The sequence below is a fragment of the Petaurus breviceps genome, unplaced genomic scaffold (genome assembly GCF_028583685.1).
Source record: "Petaurus breviceps papuanus isolate PSGF00001 unplaced genomic scaffold, PetGlider_PUasm1.0 37, whole genome shotgun sequence".
In the NCBI taxonomy this organism is placed as follows: Eukaryota; Metazoa; Chordata; class Mammalia; order Diprotodontia; family Petauridae; genus Petaurus; species Petaurus breviceps.
The window spans coordinates 87,679,037-87,703,137 of NW_027186296.1; the positions used below are offsets into that span (position 1 = coordinate 87,679,037).

A 24,101-nucleotide genomic window follows, 5' to 3' on the forward strand; every position below is an offset into this window, starting at 1 on the left:
CTCTACCACTCATTTCTTTCTTTAACTCTTGCAGGAATTCTTGTTGGGCTTGTTTCCAATTTGCATCTTTCCTTTGAGGTTTTGTTTATAGTTTTCATGTTGTCATCAACTTCCAAGTTTGTGTCTTTGGACTTTTTTTCAACGTATTTCTTGACTTTGAATTTCATGTTTAAGTTGGGTTCTGTTCTCCTGGGTTTAGGGATGTATTATCCCAAGCTTCAGACTTTTCCCCCCCGCTGTTCTCTTCAGAGCTAGTTCTGCGAATCTTCAGGTTTTTGGTGCTTGCAAGGTGGTGTGATCTGGAGAAAGGTGTGGTCACTGTTTTATAATACATCTTTCCTCTGGTTTTTATACAGGAAGTGTCCCCGCTCTCCTGAAACCACAAGCGCTAGCACTCCTCTTAGCCCTGACTCTGGCCAGAACCCCCAGTCCCCTGTAGCCACAAGCATTCCTCTCCACCCTGGAACTGTGTCCTGGTCCCCTCATCCCTTGTGACCAACCACAAGTGCTCCTTTCTTCCCTGGAACTGTGGTACAAACTGTGTATGGTTAGTAGTAGAGTAACCAAATGGCACCAGGTCCTATGCCTAGTGCCAGCAAAGGGCCCCTTTAATCTCTTTCTGATCAGTTTTCTACCCCCCTTACTGTCTTTGAGCAAAGAGTTCCTGAAGCCACTGCTTCTGCTTCCACAGTCACCTCCAAAGCCCACTACTGGTATTGCCACCCCATTTGCTCCAGGCCAGACTCCATCCCAGTGTCGTAGACTTCTCCTGCCAACCTCTTAAGTTATCTTGGGCTGGAAAAATGTCTCACCCTGATCTTTTGTTGGCTCTGCCACTCCAGTATTCAATTTGATGTGTATTTTAAAGTTATTTGGAGAGGAATATTAGGAGAATTTGCCTGGGTTGCTTCCTCTACTCTGCCATCTTGACTACATTCTCCAAATGGTTACATTTGCATACTCTTTCTAGGTGGCAAATTTTCTTAGCCACACTGATAAACTGAATAACTAATAGGACACACACACTCCATCGAGTTTTGTGGGTTTAAACCTTTGTATTATAAGAATGAACCAGTAGGAGTTGTGCCATTTTAATTAATTAGTATTCTATTTCATGGCTGATGCAGAATTTGTTTTCCTTGATTATACGTATTTGTTACAAGGATTTTTCCTCAATTTTTTGGTGGGGAAGAGGTGGGAGAGAAAGAACACAGTTTTTGCTCATTGAAAAAAGTAAATTATAAAGGTATTTTAAGATCAACTTTCCTAAGAGCTAAGGAAATCCATAGAACTGGATGGGAACTTAGAAGTTATCCTAGAACACTTATCTTTGTGCCAAGTGCTAAAGGAGATAGGCTTTATATCTATTAAGAACTTAAATGATGATTGAGTCCAATTCAACCCCGCTTGCTTTTTGGGCACACATATGTGTAAATCAGGAAACTGTAAACTTTCAAAGTAGAGCTTCAAGCTTCTTGCCCTTATTCTTCTAGAATCTTACCAGGACAGCTTCTGAACTGAAACTCCTTTTACAGTGTCACAGATGGCAGACCCCACTCCAGTAGTGGGTAGAGTACCTGGCAAAATCAGCTGGGGCAGGAAGCATGGCATTACTCAGTTATTACCCTCTGCTGGAGTGGAGGGTAATAACTGCCATGAGGTGATCAAGACGTTGCTTAAGCATGACATTCCATATGGTATCCAAGGAGTAGTGGGGGAGGATCAGAATTCAGAAAAAGAAAGATACATGTACGGAAGTGACATGAGTACTTTAATAGAATTGCAATGGAGAAAAAGCTAGGCTAGCTAATGTCTCAATCTCCTCTAGTTCAGGTAAATGGATAGGACTTGATAAGCTTGCCTTAATAACAAGAGACTGCGATAAAGTTTGGGGTTTGTACTTTGATCCTCATAATCTGATCCCTGATCATTGGTCAGCCTAGATAGTATGAGGTCTGATACTATGTTGGGACAAGAAAAACTTTCACAATACATTGCATGTTTAGCTATTAACATTGGCATGGGTGCTAGACAGTAAGCCTAGTATTTGTTTCTCTTATCTGACATGTTCTTAGCAATTTAACTTTTGATAAGGGTCTATGAATTCACTTGCTCAGCACCAGGGAAGGAGTAACCTTTGGTGTGTATACTAAAACAAGATAATCTCAAGATTATACTACTCTACTACTCTTCTCTGATTCGTTTGAGTAAAATGGCTTAATATTGCAAAAATCTGAATGTCAAACAGATTTTTTTTTTGTCGTTCCACTCTATGAGGAGTTTGACAGATATGTCTCCAGTTCCTTCTTCATCTCTGTTATGCTTTGGAGTATTTTACAGGACTTCAAAATCCGTTCTAAATATCATTTCTAAGACCCATTGTGGCCTGTGTCTTAGAAGGATTCCACAATCTGATGTTCATAGGGCACCTAAAACCACGGTGCCTGCTCTTTTAAAAATCGTTTAGACACTTAACCATCAGCAAATAAATGAAAAAGAGGAATAAAATCTTACCAAAAGCCCTAGCACTTCAACAAAGTTAAAAACTATCAAATTAAAAGATAACTTTTCTTTCTTCTCTATCCTAAATTAGATTGAAATGTTGCTATCTTTGCCTTTTTTCTTCTCTTTTTCATATATGCCTATGTGTGTACAGCTGTGATTCTCCTAGTTGGTTTGGGGGTTGTTGGGTTTTTTTGCATTAATTTACATCTTTCCAAATTTTCTTGTATTAATATTTTATGTTAACATTAAATTCACATACTATCATAATTTAATTATTCACCAGTTTTTGGACATAGAGATTAATTCCACATTTGGTTTGGTTTTCAGTGGGGTTTTTTTTGTTGTTGTCATTATGAATAAAGTCACTATGAATGTCATTATACAGATAGGTCTTTCCACACCTCTACCCCTAATTATCTTCATTTTATCCTATACATCTCTTATTTGTACATAGTTGTTTGCAGTGGGGACCATTGTGCTTAGCACAGTGTCTTGGAAATAATAGGCACATAAATTTCTATTGTCTTGACTTCTCTTTATATTTGAAGATAAAGTCCTACATAACAAAGGAAAGATTGGATCAAAAGGTTTATAACATATTTTACATATATTACCTGTGTGTCCTTGGGAAAAATCACTTGCTTCTGTGATTCTCAGTTTGCTTATCTATAAAAAGAGACAGTTTAACTCAATGTCCTTTACGGTCTCTTCCAGCTCTAATGACCTTGTTGCCATTTTGTTCACCAACAAAGTCCATAGCTTATAATCTGACCAACGATGTATTAGAATACCTGTTTCCCTGTACCCAGGGAAGTTTGAATCTTATCATTTTCTTTTTGTTTCTATTTGTCATTTTAGTGACTCTAAGGTATCTACAATTTGTCTTGGTTTGTATCACGTAAGGAATTTGAGCACATTTTAAGTTGTTTTTAACAATTTGTATTTCTTTCTTTTAAAAAGTTGGGTTTTGGGACTCCAAGCCATTATTTCTAATATACTACAGTGCCTATCAGATTGGCATTGAATTGTTCCCACATTTGTTTGTTTGCTAATTCTTACAACTAGACTCTAAGCCTCTTAAGGGCAAGAATTATCATATGCTTTTCTATTCCCTATGATACCTAGCATAGGACTAATGCTAGGTGATGCAGATAAAGGATACAATTTTCGTTTTAAGGAGATAATGAGGGTAACCTGATCATCTGGCCTCTCCCTTCCCCTTATCTTGTAACAAATAAAGTACATGAGCATACTTGTATGGATATCTGCAGCTGACAGAATAAGGAGTACTGCCTCTGATTCTCAGAACAACTCAGCAAGGTAGGTTAGGCAGGTGATAACAGTTTTATAGACGAAGAGACTGACTTGGGTCAGTCCGTAGCTTAAGGAGCTAAGATGGCACTAAAATTCTGTCTCTTTACTTCTAGTCCAATGTCCTTCTTACTAAATGAAAATGTCTGTGAACTAAAGTTTAGTTTATAAGTTATATTTACCTCAAAACCATAGAACCCAGTAAAATTGATTTATACAATATTCTAAGCCTATAATGTGACTTCACTATGGTCATTTGAGCTACCAGAACACAGGGCCTATTTTTTATCCTTCTCTTGTGTGTCATGTTGCTAACCAGGATAAACCTTTATAAGAATTCAGCAAATTCTTGATTGTCTACAAGAGTGGTTCCCAACATGAGAGACTTCTGTTTAACACCAATTTCATGGATCTCCAAATGGGATATAATTCACAATAATCTCTGAAAAAAAATCCCTAAGTATGAAACAATCTTTAAAAAAAAACACTATGCACACACAAAACCAAGCTAAGGTAGCATGCTTCAGTATTCTGATGGAGACAGCAGCTGGCCCAAGGAAAAATCAGGCCCACATCTAGCTCTGAGGGCTGAGTACAGACATCTGATTGATGGGGGGAAACATAGTGGGAGGGGGGATAATAAATAAGAGATTACATCCTGGTCCAAGACAGTTGGACTCCCAACCCTTCTCCTTGGTCAAGGCAGGACAAGATCTGAGCACATATAAATAGATAGCAAAAGGAAAAGTACTAGCTAATGTTATGGAAGGTCATAAATACCATAGCCTAAAATATAAAACAATTATGCCAAGGCCCCACAGAGCAGAAAATCATGGTTGAATTGATTCATAGATTGATCCTTAAACACAACCTAAATCTGTTCTAAATTTCCTGTTAAAGTAACTATCATCTATACTTTCTCCTAGCTTAGTATAATGTCAAAGGTGTCACCTTCCCATTTTCCAGGGGACATAGAAACTCTTTTAGTTGCTTGAAGTATATAGGTGATACATATGAAGAATACTAAACAATGGTAGCAGCAGCTAAGTGGTACAGTGGATAGAACACTGGGCCCTGGAGTCAGGAAGACCTGAGTTCAAATGTGACCTCAGAACTTGTTATCTGTATGATCCTGGGCAAGTTACTGAACTCCCCTTTTCCTCAGTTCCTGATCTGTCAAATTAGGAAAGACTGGAGAAAGAAATGGCAAACAGTGTCTTTGCCAAGAAAACCCTGTTGACAAAGTCCATGGGGTTACATAAAGTCGGACATGGCTGAACAAAAACAAAGCAATAGCAGATGCCTGCTGCTGAAATAAATTCACATAGGAATACAAGATTTTAAAACTCTGAGCATGTAACTAGATCTACAGCAGACACACTGAGTATATATAAGTGCTTTCAAATAGTAAACTCAGCCATGTGATAATTAGAAAATTTCATATAAAGAATGTTTTCTTGACCTCTAATGTAGAGGAAATGTAGCCTTTCCACATCTTATGAATGAAAAAGCATTTAAGTACTTACTATGTGCCAAACATGGGTTGTGAAAACAAGACAGTCCCTGCCCTGAAGGAAGCCTGAGAATAAGACATCAGTTGATTGACATGCCCCGGCCTGAGGCAATGGTGGATTTAAGTATAGTTCCTTTAGAAGATTGTGTGCCTCACTAAAGCTATAGGATCTACTAGGTAGAGTTTAGGCCTCTCACCATTTCAGATCCAAGATTCCAAAGTAGGAGTAAGAGCTAGGCCACTCAGTTCTTCCAGGTGGGCATGGTCTCTAGCCCACGAAAGATATTGAGAGAATATTTTAGTGACAGACTGGATGGCAAAAAGGTAATTGAGTTTTGAAGCATAGTTGGGGCTGGGTCCTGCTAACATATGAGTTTGCTATGGCCAAAAATTGGGACTAACCAACTAGTAACCCACATCTGGGCATTTAGTTAGACTGGTTCTCAAACAAGAGGCTGTCACTAGACCCTTGAATCCTTGATCGCCAAAGACTTATCAAAGACTTGTCAATTCCCTTGTAATTTATTGCTTGTGAGAACCTAGGGTCATCTCCAGGCCACTATGAGACAATGGAATAAGACTTTAATGGAAAAAAATTGTTCTCCTGTTTCCTAGTACATCTTGGGAGTAAGGGAAGGAATTAGAGATGACAAGGAATGGCAAATGCTATGCATGGATCAGCGTTACCCACATCCCCCTCCTCCCCTACTTACTGATTGTGAAAAGAAGTGTATGTATAGCTACAGTCCTACATATTAATAGTGACTGGTAATCTTTAAATATGAAAGGGAAAAAAGTTTGCTCTGTATGTGTGTGTTCATGAGCACATGAATGAATTATAGAAACCCTCCACTCCCTTTTTTAAAAAAGAGCTTCTATCTTCACAGTTAAGGTGTGCATGTGCATATGGTAGGTGAGATGGCTGAACTATTGGACTCATTAGTAGCATGGAGCCTTGCCTCCCTGATTAGGGAAGTAAAACTATTTGGTTGTTAACTGTCTCTACCAACCAGAGGGTAGTACTTGAAAGTGACCTGAATGCAGGATAGGTCTGAATGACTTGGAGGCTTTATCCAAAATCTCTCAAACAGGACCCTATTTACATGGCCTTTGATATAGATAACCGCAGCCTAAACTAAAGGTTCACCTTCAGCTTACCACATCCCTTCTGGCCCAGTGAGTCATCTCTCAACTTTGCTCTGGTTTCTTATCTTTAAGAGAAACAAATAAATACTTCCCATTCCCCAGCTGTCTGGGTAGCTGGGTCTGAGCAGCATTTTGTAATGCATGGGAAAATGCAAAGTGTTTTTCTGTCAAAAGTGGTTTTGGGTGGTAGAACAAGTTATAAACTTGTAACACTTTCTGGGCTCTCATAAAAATATTAGTTGACAGTCACCACCATAGTTTTGGGGTTATCTGGAGCAATATGAGATAATCTAGGATTATTAGGTTTCACATGTTTGGTACTTACAAAACAATGCTCAAAGCCTGCTCTCTTCAAACATCCTAACAAAATATAGGCAACTGCTTGCTGTATTCTCAACTTTCCTCTTAGGTTTCCTTTGGGAATGAGGGTATATAGTTCCTCCACAGTAACTGTTTATTTTCTCTTTAGAAATGTTGCAGGCAGTCTTATACACGGCTAATTTTTGGTCTCTTGATCTCTGAATAGCTTAGTCTGAAATCCAGTTACATTGGGGAAATTTCTGCTTTGGCCTTATTGAATTAGTTGTGTTTTTATGAAAAGGAAGTGTGTGTGTGTGTGTGTGTGTGTGTTTTATAATTCCTCACAAGAGATCCCTTCCTCACCAAAGCAATCACTGCTATGCAAGGTATTTCTCTTTGAATTGGATTTCCAAGTTAACCCCATATCTCTTAGCTAATTTACATTCTTTGTCCCTTTAGGAAAAGGTAATTTGCTCCTGCCTGCTTTGCTCATAATACCTAATGGGGTTATGTCATCTTCTAGCCTTTTGTCCTTTCCTAAACTGCATCCTATAGCCATTAGACTCCAGCTGGAGTTGAATGCAGATTATACCAGTGGACCTAATGGATGCAAAAACACCCAGGCCAGTGATGTTAACTCCTTTCCTCTATGATCTCTGCTCTTAACTATCTGGACTCTTACTTCCCCCTCCCTCCATATTCTTGCTCCCAGCTTTTCTGCTTCCTTTGATCAGAATGTAAACTTCTTGAAGGCAGAGACTGTCTTTACTTATATTTGTATTTCCGGAGCTTTGTTGTGCCACTTGTCAACTAATGGTGAGTTTACAAATTGAGTATTCAAGGTTCAATAGTCTTCCTATATACCAAAGGAAACAACTCCAAGCACTATTTGGTACAACACTTTTGCACTTAGGCCTAGATAAGCATAGTTGTTCCATCTGGACTATTGGACCAGAGGAAAATTGGTTAACAACTTAGTAATGTAAATAGAATCGTAAGCATTTTTGTCTTTAGAAAAGAATGAGAAGGCCAGAGAGTACAGGTTTAGCAGAAAGAACTCTACACTAGAAATTGAAACACATGGATGGCCCAACTCTGCTACTTACTATTAGAGCTCATACAAATTAATTGATATTCTCTTCCTCAGCTTCCTTGACTGTCCTACTTAACTCAGAAAGTTAGTATCAAACAAAACATTTATGAAAATACTTCATAAACCTTTAACACACTAAATTTGATAGGCAGATTGGTGTATAGGACAGAGGGTCAGCTTTGAACTAAGAAGGCCTGGGTTCAATTCCTACCTGTGAAACATGCTGGCTATAGTTCTCTGGGAAAGTCCACCTAGCCTTTTATTGTTCTCAGATGACTTTCTGGGACTGTAAGTTGTGGAGTGGTTGCCAATTTGCACTGGCAGTGGGAATTTATTCACTGGGGATTCCTTAAAGCAATGAAATGAAAGGTCCAATTCCCTGTCAAAAGTGGTAAACATAAGGTATTTCTCCTGACTTTCCCCCATCCCTAGGAGGAAGTGATAACCCCTTTCTTAGAACTCTAACAATACACAGGACTCTTCCTACACATTTACACAAAGTACAATTTATCCCTTATATGTATGTCTTTTTTCCCCTATCAGACTTTAAAATCCCTGGGAGATAGAATCTGAGTGTTACTCACCTTTGTCACACAGGCTATGTATTAATTAGATATTTAATAAACATTCACTTTTATTGACTTTACTGAAAAGATAACCATACTTGCAAGACTTCATGTATGGATAGCTTCTCTACTTCTGCCAAATTAATTACTTGTTTCCTCTTTCTTTTTATTTTTCTTTTTTGGAGGGGGGAAGGCAGGGCAATTGGCATTAAGTGACTTGCCCAAGGTCACAGGGCTAGTAAGTGTTAAGTGTCTGAGATCAGATTTTAACTCAGGTCCTCTTGATTCCAGGGCTGGTGCTCTATTCACTGTGCCACCTAACCACCCTTGTTTCCTCTTTCTTAATCCCAGTGAAAATGAGGCATAAAGGGTGATCTGTCTTTTCATTTTTCTTGCTTAGGTGATATTAAATGATTGTATTAGTATCTATGCCATTTTTGGACTCTGTCAAACTCTATTGCTAAAGAGAAATCAGAGTAGAACTTGCTTGTGCAAGGCCCTCGGGCTTCCTAGAACAATCTTGTTGCCTATTACAGAATTAACTTGCCAATTATTATCTAGTTTCTTTTCTTTATCAACAGTAAGTAGGCAAAGCAGGGAACTTTAACCCCATCCTATATGTGAAGAAAAAATCTGAATGACTTGTCCAATATGCATTTGGTGAACACAGACCAGAACCAAAGGCTCTTGTTTCCTTCTGGACTTGGAATAAGGAAGTCTTGGGTTCAGATTCTAACTCTGATAACTGATTAACTTTGTATTCCTGGATAAATCAACCTCACTATGCTTCGGGCAACTCTAGGACCCATGTGTTAAAGTTCCCATACTGTTTCCCTAGGCCAATGAAAGCCATATAATTCATCCATTCATATTGCTTCTAATAACTCATGTAATATTTTAAATCTCTAGAACTTTCAAAAACTTATCTATTTCCCTAGTTTGCTATGCTTCCATTGCTCCTTTTTTTTAGTACCTAAGGAGAAACTCATATGTCTCTGTGTATCTCTCATGCAGATTTTACCCAGTCTCTTTACCAACTAGACACTATTCTCTTTTGTAGAATATTTGAGTTCAAAGTCTTTTTGATTACTTCTGGAAAACAGAAATTTGTGATATGGAAGACTATATTCTGCACTTGGTGGTAGGGAAAACTTGGTTACTGGTTTCTCTCTCTTTTAATGAGCTTTTTTTTTTTTTTTTGGTTACCACTGGATAAGCCTGTACATGTAAGAAAATTGAGAAACCAATTAGAATTAAACACACCACTTTCTAGACAGCAGAGACATACATATCTTTTTCTCTAAATTACAATCTAAAACTCATTGTGTGAAAAATAATTAGCTGTTCAATACTTAAAGTGAAAATAATTGGCATGCCCTTTAGAAGGGTCACAAACCCAGTGTGACTGAAAAGTAAATATTGAGCTTCATATGCTACCAATGGCTTTCTCTTTGTCTCCCTCCCCCACTACTTCCTGCCTTCTTTTTCAGAATATATATATATATATATATATATATACATATATATATATATTTCAGAATACTCTATGTTGTATAATATTATATATTATTAAGGTCCACTGTCTGGAATGTTCCTTCCAAATACATTGATCTGAGCCATCACCATTTTCTAAATTGGTACAAAAATATGCTGTTCTTATGACATCACTTAAATCTAAATTAGTTTAATTGGTATTGGGTTCCCAAATGAATCTTCATTTGCTGATTCGCCAATGAAATATATCAAACAGCTGTAGTAGCTGTAAATTTAGAGTTTGAGGACGTAGACTGGAGTTTTGGCTCTGTTACTTATCATTTGTGTGTCCTTGGGCAAATTGATTTTTCAGAGTTTTCATGCTCTTGTAAGTAAAATAAAGATATTAGAGTAGGTAACCACAAAATAGGTGGGTGACCTTTCCCCCTTTCTTTGATCTCTTTTGGATATAGGCCCCCTAGTGATTCAGCTGGGTTAAAAGGCACATCCTGTTTAGCAACTTTTGGTGTATAATTCCTAACTGCCTTCCAGAATGGTGGTACCCATTCACCAGGTTCACCAGTGGTAAATGTATCAATGTGCCTGTTTTCCTACAGATCCTCCAACATTCATTTCCTTTCCCTCCCCCCCCCCCACATCGTTCCCACTCTGATGGGTCTGAGATAGAATCTCAGAGTCGCTTTAATTTGTATTTCTCTGATTAGTAGTGATTTGGAGTATTTTTTTCATATGGCTATAGAAAGCCTGGGTCTTCCCTTGAGAACTATCTACTCAAATCCTTATCAATTTTATCAATCGTGTAATATCCTTTTTTTCTATACATTTGAAATATTCCTTAATATATCTTGGAAATTTGTCAGGGAAATTTGCTGTAATGATTTTTCCCAGTTATTTCCCTTTTAATATTAGCTTTAGTAGTTTTGTGTAAAGTTTTTTTTTATTTTATGTAATCAAAAGTATCCATTTAATTTCATATGACCCTCTGTTTTTTTTAATTTGGTCATTAACTTTTTACCTATCCATAGATCTGATAGTTCTCTCTGCCTCCCCCCACTCCCCACATTTCTTTAATTTGTTTTTGAGGTGAGCCTTTATATCTAGGTTGCATTTGAAGTTTGATTTGTACAAGTTTATTTTTGTACAAGAACCCCTAAAACATTACTAAGATTATATAAATCTCTTTCAGGGCAATCATTTGAAAGAATTAGACTGGAGAAGACTCCTGGAGAAAATGTAGTCACATTTAATACTACTTTTTGTTTGGCCAGAGAAGTCAGTACTAGAACCAATGGGTAGAAATTACAAGGGAGTCCAATCTTCACTTAATTCTAGGAAGATTTTTCTAACTAGATTTTTCATCTATCAATGGCTAGACTGCCTTGGAAGGTAGCTAATTTCCCTTTTATCAGAAATATTTAAGAAGATGCTAAATGATCACATCAAAAATATTTTATAAGGAATACTTGTTGTAGATAGGGGTTAGCTTAGAACTCGACAGCCCCTTCTAATTCTGAATCTATAGCTTAATAAGAAATCATAGTAATTGGAATTTAGAAATATTAGAATCTTGTTCCTAGAGGGAGTATGACATAGTAGTTAGAACACTAGGCTTGGAGTCAGGAAGAAATGGCTTCAAAAAAGACCTCAGACATTTATTCTGTGACACTTGTCAAGTAAATTAACATCTCTTGGCTTCAGTTACCTTATCTGTAAAATGAAGGGACTGAGATCCTTGACAGCTCTAAATCTAAATCTATGCTATGATAGCATAAATATAAGGACAGATGGTACAGAGTACAACTGAGATGTATGAATGGAAGAAAGTAAAGTTAGATTTTCATTTAAATAACAGATTCTTAGCCCGGAGTCTGAACTTATTTTTAAAGATATTTTGACTATTTCAAAATAATTGGTTTCTTTTGTAATCTTGTGCATTTTATTTTATGCATTTAAAAAAACATTACTTTGAAAATGGGTTCATAAAGGGCAACCAGGTAGCATAGCGAGTAAGAGCACCGGCTCCACTGTTGGGATGACTTGTGGATCGAATCCGGGCTCAGACACTTAGCACCCACCCAGAAACACCTGGCCGTGTAACCTTGAGCAAGTTACTTAACCCCAATTGCTTAAAAAAAAAAAAGAAAGAAAGGGGTTCATAGGTTTCACCAACTTGCTAAAGGAGACTCACATAAAGTTAAGAATTCTTGATTTAGGTGAAACTTAGAATTTACAAGAAGTTGGAATAAAAGTAGGTTTGTTAAGTTTCTGGATTAACCAGAATATGTTAATTGATTAAATTTTAAAAATTTTTTTGAAAGCTAGAAAAAGGGAGAAGAGCTTCTGGCTCTGTGTTTAGAAAAAGAAAGTTCTGACTAAAGAACAATTAGATAGGACCTGGGGAGAAGAGGAGGACATACTTAGGAAATTAGGAATTCTGTTTTTTTCAGAGAATCTAAAACTCCGGGGACTAGGAAGGACTAAGGAAACCAAATATCAGGATTTGCTGGCAGGGTTGTCTTCATAGTGAAATCTCATTTAACTAGTTAACTCATTAGTCAAGAATAGCCCTTTATTTGTAACAGGGATAATGGAAAGTATAGTCCTTCCTAGCCTGAAGGAGGGACTGAAGGATCATGGGATGTGGAAGCTGTGATAGAAAAGGAAAGCCCAGGAACTTTTCAGCCCCTGAAGAGAAAAGAGGGGCCTCAGGGTATGAGGTTGAAGATGAGCCTAAAAATGAAGGGCACTACTGCTGTAAAGTGAAAATAATCATGAACGGGTTGGCCAGGTAGCACAGCGAGTAAGAGCACCTGCTTCAGTGTTGAGAAGACCTGGAGATCCGAATCCCGGGCTCAGACACTTAGCACCCACCCAGAAACACCTGGCCGTGTAACCTTGAGCAAGTTACTTAACTCCAATTGCTTGGGGGCAGCCAGGTGGCTCAGCGAGTAAGAGCACCGGTCCAGTGTTGGGATGACCTGGATCAAATCTGGGCTCAGATATTCAGCACCACACCCAGAAATAATAACTAGCCGTATAACCTTGAGCAAGTTACTTAATCCCAATTGCTTTAAAAAAAAAATAATCATGAGCAATTGGAGTCTCTTCTGGTCTGTGGACTCACTTAAAAAATGACCTATTATAATCAAATTTTACAGTTTCTCTGAGTCTTGCTGCTACTGGAACCTGGTCAATTTATTCCCTCTCAACTTCCTCTGCTTCATTGTTCCCTGATGAACTGGTATCATTTACTCTCAGGAGTTTGGTGCTCTCTTTAAACTTTATTTGCTGCATATGTACTATTATAATGGGTTTTGTCTCCAAATAAAGATGTTATTTTTTATTGCATTTTGAGCAAGTGTTTGCTCTAGGGGAGTGAACTATACAATTGGGAAAGATGAAAGGGAACCCATGGACCAATAGTCCTAGACTTTACCATGGGGCAGAATTATGTTGGTAGGATAAAGTAAGAGATACTGGTCAAGTATAGGAAAAGACTATGGTCTTATAAACATGGTCTCTGGAAGAAGTCTTTTGCTTAGGGAAGGAGTTATTAACTTTTTGTGTGTCATGGACCCTTTTGACAGTCTAATGAAGCCTAAAGACTTTCTCTGATAATGATGTTTTTAAATGCATAAAATAAAATATGTAGAGTTAAATAGGAAACTATATTGAACTATAGGGTTTTTTTTTTTAGTTTATTTTTTTATTTAGCCTTGGCTAAAGGATTATATTGAGCTCATTTTAACATAGTGATATATGAATAAACCTCTTATGTGTATTATTATTGTGTAATATCCTTTTTTCTATAAATTTGAAATATTCCTTAATATATCTTGGAAATTTGTCAGGGAAATTTGCTGTAATGATTTTTCCCAGTTATTTCCCTTTTAATCTTAGCTTTAGTAGTTTTGTGTAAGGTGATTTCTCAGCACAACATGCTGAAAGTTCTTTATTTCTCTTAGCCACAAAATTCTCTGTTCTTCCTCTTCCTCTTCCCCTACCCTCCTCTAAACTTGCCTTACACAATTCTTTCACAATTAGGAATGGCTTAAAGGAAAAGGAAATGAATCATGCTAGGTTGCTTCAAACACTACCCTATAGAGGTCATGGAATTAGAACCTATAAGATCCATGATAATGAAGGATAGTAGTACATTCCTATAAGTTATTTAAGCATACCTTAAAAATCTAACAAATCATTATATCATATGGATTAGGAGTCTTAAATTTGGGAGTTGGGATGCCTAGGTTCTACTTGTAGAAATCATGTGGTGTTATTGACTAAATCTATTGAGAAGACTTGACTAAAAGTCCTAGTTCCACCACAACTTTTCTGTGCTGATCTTGGGAAAGTGATTTCTCTCTCTGGGCCTCTGTTTCCTTGAATGTAAAATGGTGACAATTATTCAAAGCAGTCTTTTAAATTAATAACTATTATTTAGCTCTACAGGATTTTGAAATTTCCAAATTTTGTTCCTCCATAAACTATCTCACCTAAGCCTCAATGCTCTGAGGAAGTCACTATAGACATTATCCCCATACTATAGATGAGAAAACTGAGGTTAAAAAATCAAAGGTGGATTGTTCATCGTAGCACAGCTGTTTACATAGCAGAAATGGGATTTGAACTCGCTTTTTTGAGTCTTCTTGACTCTTAAGCCTAGTATTCCTCCCACTAAGCTATAATGTCTCTAAAAGTATAGGCAATAATTCAATGAAATATTGTATATTGAGTGTTTAGTAAACCATAAAATACTACATAAAATAATCTTTATTAAGCCTAGTTTTTTATACACTAGCTACTGTATGATAATAGCACTTCTTTAGTGTTTTGTTTATCCTCCTATAAGAATATGGGAACTTAACCAGATCTATAGGGACTTTCGCAGCTCTCACATATAATGAATCTTTTAAAAAAATCTATAAAATGAATGGCATTTGTCTTTGCAGTGGTATGGAATGGAAATCTGTCATTATTTACAAGATCAGCATCATTCTCCAGCAACTGTCAAAGAAAACATACTTTGTCACCTTAAATAGAATATGAAGGGATTGGGGATAAGTGGTTACTTTTTTTTAGAAGAGGGCTTTTTTTTTTCCTTCCTCTCTAAAGTGGGAAGGTATTTTCCCACCTCACTGTACCCCTTGGAACAACGTCATCATGCTCACAAGTACCTCCTAATACAATACTGTAAGATCACATCAACCTTAAAACTCACACCTCCTCAGTACTCTGGAGCTCCTCCCTCCCTTTGATGGGAGAGGAAACTGGATGGACAGCAGAGAGATCCTCCCATATCCTACATTTAAGGATGGTGCTCAGGGCATCCATCTTATCATTTCCCAACTGGCTGAATTCCTTTGGAAGTCATCTTGCCCAGGGCTGGGTACTCAACCCCTCCTTTTCAGCCTTTTTTTATGTGTTGTCCTTTCCCCCATTCCATTGTAAGCTCCTTTAGGGCAAATACTATCTTTTGCTTTTATTTGCATCTCTAGCCCTTAGCACAGTATCTGGCACATAGTAGGTGCTTCCTAATTATTTTGTTTCCTGACTAATATCACTTAACAAGCTTTAGTGTTTCTAAATACTAAAGTTGAGTGCCTTGAGTGCTGGCTCACAAAGAACTGAAAATATGGATGTAGTCAGAACCTGTGTCCCATATGCCTGAATGATAATTAAAAGCCTTTATCCCCAAATAATTTTCTAGGTCAATCAGCAAACACTTATTAAAATACACTATGTGCAAATACAAATAGAGGCAAAAGACAGACCCTGCCTTCAAGACTCTGACATTCTAATGGCAGAGACAACATGCAAACAAATACATACAAATCCAATTACATACTAAAAAAGTAGGAAATAATTAAAAGAGGGAATACTCTAGAATTAAGAAGGGTGGGGAGAGGCTTCCAGTAAAAGATGGGGTTTTAGCTGGGACTTAAAGGAAATCAGGCAGGGCAGTAGTCAGAGTAGAAGAGGAGGAGGGCATAGAGGATAAGTAGAGAAAATGACTAGAGCTGAGATGAAGTATCTTGTTCATGAACTAGCCAGGAAGCCAGTGTCTTTGAACTGAAAAGTACATGCTGGGGAGTAAGCTGTGAGAAGACTGGAAAGGTAGAAGGGAAAAAGGTTAAGATGGTTTATGAACGCCAAACAGAATTTTGTATTTGATCATGGAGGCAATAGGGAGTTTATTGAGTAGGGCTGAGAGGTGGGGATGACATGATTGCATCTGCACTTTAGGAAAATCACTTTAGTAGCTGAATGGGGGGATGGATTTGGATGGGGAGAGACTGAGGTAGGCAGACCCATAAGCAGCTATTGTACTAATCAAGGCATAAGGTGATAAGGGTCTGCATGTTGGAGGAGAGAAGCAGATATGTTTGAGTGATGGTGCAAAGGTGAAATTAACACATCTTGGATATAGGGTGATGAGAGATAGTGAGGAGTCTAAGATGACTTCTAGGTTGAAAACCTGAGGGACTGGGAGAATGGTATCACCCTCTACAGTATAATAGAGAAGGTAGATGATTACATGTGTTTAATAATTTTCCATTAGTCATTTTTTCAAGGAATTTTTTAGTTAAAGGTTAAAATAAAATACAAAAACCTGGGAGGGGCAATGCACTAACTGATTAGTAATGACAAATTTACTAGGAGAAGGTAGTTTTCTAAGGGAACTTTCATTATATTCCCTTGGGAAAATAACTTAATTCCCCAGGTTTGTGTTTCTCACTTATAAATAGGAAAGAAGTGAACAAAAGTTCTAAGGTTCAATCCAATTTGGACAAATTTGGAAGTCAGAGGAAGCCTCAGAACCAACCCTCTCAACCTTCTCAAGTTACAAATGAGGAAATAAAATCTCAGTAAACTAAGTAATTTACTCAAGATCACACAGTAAGAATCAGATTTAGGATTTGAACTTACATCCTCTGACTGAAGTCAAGAGTTTTTCCTGACCACGAAAACATTTCCAAAACAATATATCTAATGGAATAGAGTCTGGGTAAAAAGCTGTCTTTTTTTTTTCTTTTTCTGAGGATGGGGGGAGTAGGATAGGTAAAAGAGAGAGAATTTCAGGTCACTTACAAAGTGCCATAGGTAAGAGCCATAGGAAGAGGTTCTGTCCAGAAAACTAGATAAGAGCTGAGCATGAGGACAGCTGGCCCGAGAAGAGAATACCAAAGAACAACTTTGCTTACTTTGGTTTTGTCAAGGGCCCACCCCATGCAGAAAGTATAATATGACTGACTGAAGGTGTACCTCGTGGCCACTTGAGTATTACTTTTTGCTTTTTCTTTTGGAGGGCAATTGAAGTTAAGTGACTTGCCCAAAGTCACACAGCTAGTAAGTGTGTCAAGTATCTGGGGCTGGATTTGAACTCAGGTCCTCCTGATTCCAGGGCTGAATCTCTATTCACTGTGCCACCTAGCTGCCCAGACTTGGGTATTATTGACTGACTCTGCTTATTGTACAAACAACTTTGTAAGCCAGGATTCCAGATATCACTGCTTTCAGAATTCTGGTAGGTGATGTCATAATACTACTCTTGTTCTCATGTAACCTAGCACTGTCTAAAAGTATCCCAGAGACATGAAGGGAGTTAGGGAAATAGATGATGGTCTGCCTTATAGATTAAAGGTTTTCTTCACTCAAGTGGGAAGTATCTTTATCCATATCAGGTGATAAACAATCTCAAAGAAAGCAAGGAATAAGGATTCTGGGTTCCTCATTACCCATCCTTGACAGCCTTCACTAAGGGGAGACTGACTTCTCTTTGGAACTAAGGTCTACAGGATCAAAATCCAATGAAAAATGTCCTAATTTTGATTGTAGTCTATCACTTGTGATAAAGGAGAAGTATATGTCTATTTCTTGAGCTTCCAAGTAGGAATGTTCTTAAATTTCATTCTCACTTCATTTTAAATTTCATTCTCACTTCATTTCCGTTGGGAAAGTAGTCTGTTGAAGCTCATAGCACTTATCTAGAGATCAACTGGGGCCTGGAGTTGGTTTCAAGGCAAATAAATAATCTTTGGAGATTTTAAGCAAGTAAATGAGGAAAATTAGAGGAGGAAAGTCTCAGAGAGACTTTTTTCTCTTATAGAGAAAAACTTCACATCTACTAGAAGTGTTCCCCAAAGATCTGACTTGGTAAGTGTGACAGTAAGAAAAAAAATAGCTCCCCTTCCTATAAAGGGGAAGCATCCTGTCTCTCTCTCTGAAGCAGTGGTTCTCAAACTTTTTGGTCTCAGGACCCCTTTATGTTCTTAAAATTTTTTAAGGATCCACCTTAAAAAGTTTTTTTTTTTTTTTTGCTTTTCGGAGGGGGAAGGTAGGGTAATTGGGATTAAGTGGCTTGCCCAAGGTCACACAGCTGGTAAGTGTTAAGTGTCTGAGGTTGGATTTGAACTCAGGTCCTCCTGACTCCAGGGCTGGTGCTCTATTCACTGCGCCACCTAGCCACCCCAAAAAAGTTTTTTTATATATACATTTATGTATCTGTTTATATATGTTTATCAATACTTATCATATTCTAAATTAAAATAATTTAGTATTATTGTGAAAATGGTTTTGACCTCACAGATCTCCTGAAATGGTCTCAGGAACCTAGGGGTCCTTGGACCACATTTTAAGAACTGTTACTCTGAATTATCCTCAACATATTTTCTGTCCTGAATTCTAATTATATAAAATATCCCTGTAATGCTTTTCTTATGTGAACTAGTCCATCTAAAAATTCACTCTTAGAAAGGACATTCTATAATAGCTACATAACTCATTGACATGTATATATGAAATATTTTTTTGATAGGTACTCCATAAAATAGACCTATCTAAAGGGGAAACAGTTATAGCAGAGTAGGCCTGCTGCTATAATGTATTTTACATGTTGTTGTCATTTTAAGAGATGATTCATCTCCAATTGGTTTATAATATTGACATCTCTGGGAGCAAACCCTGGCCCTGAAACTGTTTAAGTAAGAAGTTCACCTCTGGAACCTTTTTATTTTCCTTTTTCTTTTATTTTCTTTTTTGTACATTCATTTTTTAAAATTTTAGTTCCAAATTCTCTTAGGGAATTAAGTCCAAGTCCCTTCCCTACCCATTGAGAAGGTAAGTAATATGATACCCATTATACAAGTAAAGTATGAAAAACCTATTTCCATCTTAGTCTTGCTGCCAAAAAAAAAAAAAGCAAGAAAAATAAAATGAAAAAAATGTACTTCAGTCTATCTATGCTCAGTTCATCAGTTCTCTGGAGTTCAGTTCATCTGGAGGCAGATGGCATTTTTCATCTTGAGTCTTTTGGAATTGTTGTTGATCATAGCATTGATCAGAGTAGCTAAGTATTTCACAGTTGATCATTGGTAAAAAAAAAAAAATATATATATATATATATATTGCCTGTTACTATGTACAATGTTCTTCTCACTTCATTGTGTATCAGTTCATACAAGCCTAGGACCTTTTTTTGAATAATTTCTAGGTAACAAGTAGAAAGCTAACTCCTGTAGCTTTTCATTGGTCACTTCCCTCGACTAAATGACATAGATAAAAAAAAGAAATTCTCTCTAAATTCTCTTGGAAACTACTTATTTCCATTTTATCCCCTTCCCCTCAGAGGCCTGAGTAAGGAGGGGGCAATTAGTCAATGGTCCATAAACATTTATTAAACACCTACTATCTGCCAGGCACTATGCTAATTGCTAGGAAAACAAAGAAATGCAAATGACAGTACCTGCTCTCAAGGAACTCACAGTCTAATGGCAGAAACAACATGTAAAAAACTATGTGAAAACAAACTACAGACAGGATAAATTGGAAAATAATAAACGGAGGGAAAGCACTAGAATTAAGGAGAATCAGGAAATGCTTCATGTAGAAGGAAAGATTTTAGTTGGGGCTCATAGGAAGCCAGGAAAGGATTCCGTTGCTTTTCACAATATTTAGGGCAATAATTAGCCAATGACATGGAAGCTTTCTACGTCCCCCAAATCCTCCTAAATTCTTTGTAGAAATAAAGCAATTGATAGAAGCAATGAATATTTCTAACTCGTAGTCTTTCTTTCTTTTCTTTCTTTCTTTTCTTTCTTTCTTTCTTTCTTTCTTTCTTTCTTTCTTTTTCTTTCTTTCTTTCTTTCTTTCTTTCTTTCTTTCTTTCTTTCTTTCTTTCTTTCTTTCTTTCTTTCTTTCTTTCTTTCTTTCTTTCTTTCTTATTTTTTAGGTCTAAATTTCCAGTTGCTACTCCACAAAGATGCTTTTCATCTTGAACTTTCTGTTCTCCCCACTTCCAACACCAGTGGTGATCAGCCTACTGACAGTTGGAATCACCATCTTCCTGTGGCTGATTAACAAACCTCGGCCAGTCTTGCCCCTTCTGGACCTGCAAAATCAGTCAGTGGGAGTTCAGGTAACTCTGTTGCTATTGACCTTATCCAGTTGACCAATCTTGATCCAGTATATATTCAGTATATATATGCATATGTGTATGTATATATATATATATTGAATATAACTTGATGCTGCTGAAAAGTGATGACTTATTTATTTAAATCAGTCTACCAATAGAGAGCTGCCTAGTTGAGTTGAGTACTAACTCAGGCTTTCTGAGGGCTTGGCAGAGGTTCTTAAACTGGGGTCTGTGAACTTTTTCAAAAAATGTTGATAGCTATATTTTAATATACTGGGTGTTTATTTCATACACTTAAAAACATTACTATGAGAAGGAATCCAGAGGTTTTACCAGACTGCTAAAAGGGTCTATGACACAAAATATTTAAAAAGTCTCCCCACTAAAGGACTCTGGGAAACCATGTTCTATATATTGGCAGAAATGGGCAGGTAAATGTTGAAAAAAAAAGTCTTTAGGACACACTTTTAAGTTTAATCTGTATTAGTAAGTCTAGACAGTCAACAAAAACAATAACAAACATAACCCTAATTTGTAGTTTGTCTATTTCTGAAGTGTAAAATGCTCCCAAATGAAAATTTAACAATCCTCCAGCCTGTTCAAATGTACTGTAGCACATCCCTGTATACTGGGTAATCCTAGAGCTTCTTCAGTCCATACATCCAGTGGGATCATATTTCACTGAAAGAAGTCCATTTTATGGGGAAAGGGAACTGTTTCCCTGAGAATTCTGACTGGGAGCTGTCATCCCTATGTCTTGATATGAAGTTTCTCTTACAATGCTAAAGGTTTAGGAAAATGTCTATTTTTAGGGGTTATTTTATTGAGGGGAGGGAGTTAAAAATAAGCCTTTCTCAGGCTAACCCTGGACTTGTTTCTTAGGGAGGAGCCCGGCGGGATGCTATGCAACACAGTGATGACTTCATAAATTATTACTATTCTGATGCCAGAACAATGTATGAAATTTTCCAACGAGGACTCCGTGTGTCTGGTATGCTTACTAACCATTGTATTAATGTTTTTGTAACTTGATTAATTCATGCTGTATTGTAAGTAGAGGCAATCACATGTGCAAAGTGGGGATGATCATGATGGGAGGGGATTTACTTTATGCTTCAAGAAAGTGTACTTTGATGTCAGAAAATATTGTGTGCTTCATGACATGCATCTATTCTACTATAAGTTCTACTTATCACAGTTCAGAGTCTTAAGCAATTTCACTGTAACTCTCAGGTGGGGTAATAATTTTTAAACCTTGCCTAGTGGTCCCCAGGAATACTGTTTCTGTTATTCACGAAACACCAGACTGGTTACAGGCTGAGCCTTTTGACCATTGCAAAGGGTAGTAAGTCACGGTGAAACTATTAGCTACAATTAGCATAGGTGGTCCTTATACTAGTATGTCTTCAAAGAATCAGAATAAGTGCATTAATGTTTTGTTCTTTGGTTAGTATTACTTTAGCCTCTTAGTATACTTAGTATATACTAGTATATCTTTAAAGAATCAGAATAAGAGCATTAATGTTTTGTTCTTTGGTTAGTATTATTCTAGCCTCTTCCCTCAATCTGTCTCTATGCTAAAAATCCACATTCCCAGATATAAAAAAAATCAACAGAAATGGTTTTGGATTTTCATTTACAAAATGCCTATTACGAGTGAAGCATTTGTTCCAGGTCAAGGGCTCAATACAGAGATAAATATGAGGATTTTCGACTTTAGTAGAAGGGAATGGAATACTGGGTAGAGTTGGAAAAGACTTTGGACGTCAACCTCCTTATTTTCTCAGATGGAGAAACTGAGGCCAGGGAAGGGCTATGAAGTATATTCACTGTTACGTATCTAACTAATTACAAAGCTTGTATCATACCCATATCTCTACTTCTCCACTTCAAAGAATGAACTTATTTTTTTCAGTCTTCCAGAAATGTGAGAATGTAAACCCTTTCCTAAGAGTTTGTGCCAGAGGGTCTCATCTCAGGTGACTCGCTACTCTGCAGAGCCAGGCGCTCTGCCAAGCTTGCAGGCATCCCACCAAGAGCGCCAGATTTGTCCCTTGCACGTCGATACGGTGGAGTGGGAAGAGTACTGGCTCCCGAGTCAAGAGTCAAGAATCATTTATTCAGTGCCTATGACTTCCCAGGCCTAAGTGCTGGGCATGCAAATGTGAAAACAGGAAGATAGCACCTGTTTTCAAGGAGCTTATAATCTCATAGAGGAAGACAGAACACACAAGGAAGCTGAAAAGGGGGGCGGGGGAGTATGCCAACATGGGGGCATGAGAAAGTCTTACAGCTGGTATAGGAAGTTTGAGTGTCAGAGATTATTTCATCTTGCAGAATGATGAGTTTATGAAGTTCATGAAGCATAGAATGCCAGCCAGGTGGAAAATGGTGAGGTGAATTCCCTAAGTGCCCTCCTTAAATGGCAGAGGATTAGAGAGGCACTCTCCAGTGACCAACCTCTACCCTCTCCCATCAGAGGGCAAAGATTCAAATACTACGTGTTTACTATTTGGGCATGTCATTTCACTGCCCTAGGTCTGTTTCCTAAGAGGTAAAATGATGTGATTGAACAAGACAGCTTTTGAGTTTCTTCCAGCTTTTGATTTGTGATCCTGATGTGTGCCATACACAGCTATGCCTGCCTGCTCCTCTTTCTCTCTCTGTCTCCCTGCACTTGCATCCCATGTCTTTATTACAAGAAGTCACTTCTTCCTGTTTGTGTGAGAGCCAAGTTAGCTCAGTGGTGACAGAGGAAAGAACAGAGGACTTGAAGCTAGCAGGCCTGGGTTTGCATTCTAGTTCCAATGCTCCCAGTTATGTGATGATGGATTAGTCAATGTGTTCCCCTCTTGATCAAATAGGTATAATACATGAACCTGAAACTCAGGTTTATTTCAGGTTAACAAAGCACCTTCTAGGCCTGGACGAACAAACCCTGCTGGGTTACGTGATATATGAATGGGACAGACAGGTATCAAAAGCTTGATTGTAAAAAGCTTTACTCTCATCTAACTGGAAGGCTCTTCAGAATGTCTTAGGGGATGAAGGCTATGATACAAATAAGCACACTATCCCCCTTGGTCTCTGAACAGGTAGTGGTTAGCACAGTCATCTTATTTTTTCCAGAGTTGAGAATGGTAAATTATATAAATTGTGCTGTAGTAAGATGATTTCACTGGTTCCCCCCCCCAATGGTTAAATCAAATTTTAACTGCAGTAAAATGAGTCTGTATAAGGAAATAAATGCCACAAACATAACCTGACTGCTAAAACAAGAATGCATTCTCCCTTTTCTAAAGTGGTAGTGTATGGCTCACACAATGTTAGCAGACACTGTAGTATGTGAGTAACATATATAATTCCCAGCTGTGTAGGTTGACAATGTTAGAATACAACCTTACAGATAACTGTTGTACTGGTCCCCTGGCTAATAGCCCATGGCTTCTTAGAACCTTGGGCTAATTGGTACACTCCTGTGGTAGCTCCGCATTTTAGACAGCTGATTGCATTCTGTCTGCTGCTCACAGACTATGTTTCTGTCCTTAACCAACAGTCTCACAAATACAGCCTGGAAGTGTAGATCGAAAGCATTATAAAACACAAGTCTGATCATGTTACTCCCCTATTCAATAAACTCCAGTGGCTCTGCTTTCTCTAGGATAAAATGTAAACTCAATTTGGCTTTCAAAGCCCTTCATAGCTTGACTCCAGACTATCTTTCCACCCTTATTTTATATCATTCCCTTTTTCATA

At 37.6% G+C, this 24,101-nt stretch overlaps 2 protein-coding genes across 3 annotated transcripts in view; one reads left to right on the forward strand and one right to left on the reverse strand.

Moving 5' to 3' along the window:
* The window catches only part of LOC138168355 (guanylate cyclase 2G-like), a 95,408-nt gene extending 95,241 nt beyond the window's left edge, over nucleotides 1–167 (reverse strand). The window contains exon 1 of the mRNA XM_069097397.1: nucleotides 7–167. Within this exon, the coding sequence (XP_068953498.1) occupies nucleotides 7–167 (161 nt within the window). The remainder of the gene's footprint in view (nucleotides 1–6) is intronic.
* The window catches only part of ACSL5 (acyl-CoA synthetase long chain family member 5), a 52,685-nt gene that overhangs the window by 3,233 nt on the left and 25,351 nt on the right, over nucleotides 1–24,101 (forward strand). For both annotated transcript variants that reach the window (XM_069098960.1, XM_069098961.1), the window contains exons 2-3: nucleotides 20,160–20,345; nucleotides 21,228–21,336. In XM_069098960.1, coding sequence (XP_068955061.1) covers nucleotides 20,190–20,345; nucleotides 21,228–21,336 — 265 coding nt within the window. In that variant the 5' untranslated portion in view covers nucleotides 20,160–20,189. The remainder of the gene's footprint in view (nucleotides 1–20,159; nucleotides 20,346–21,227; nucleotides 21,337–24,101) is intronic.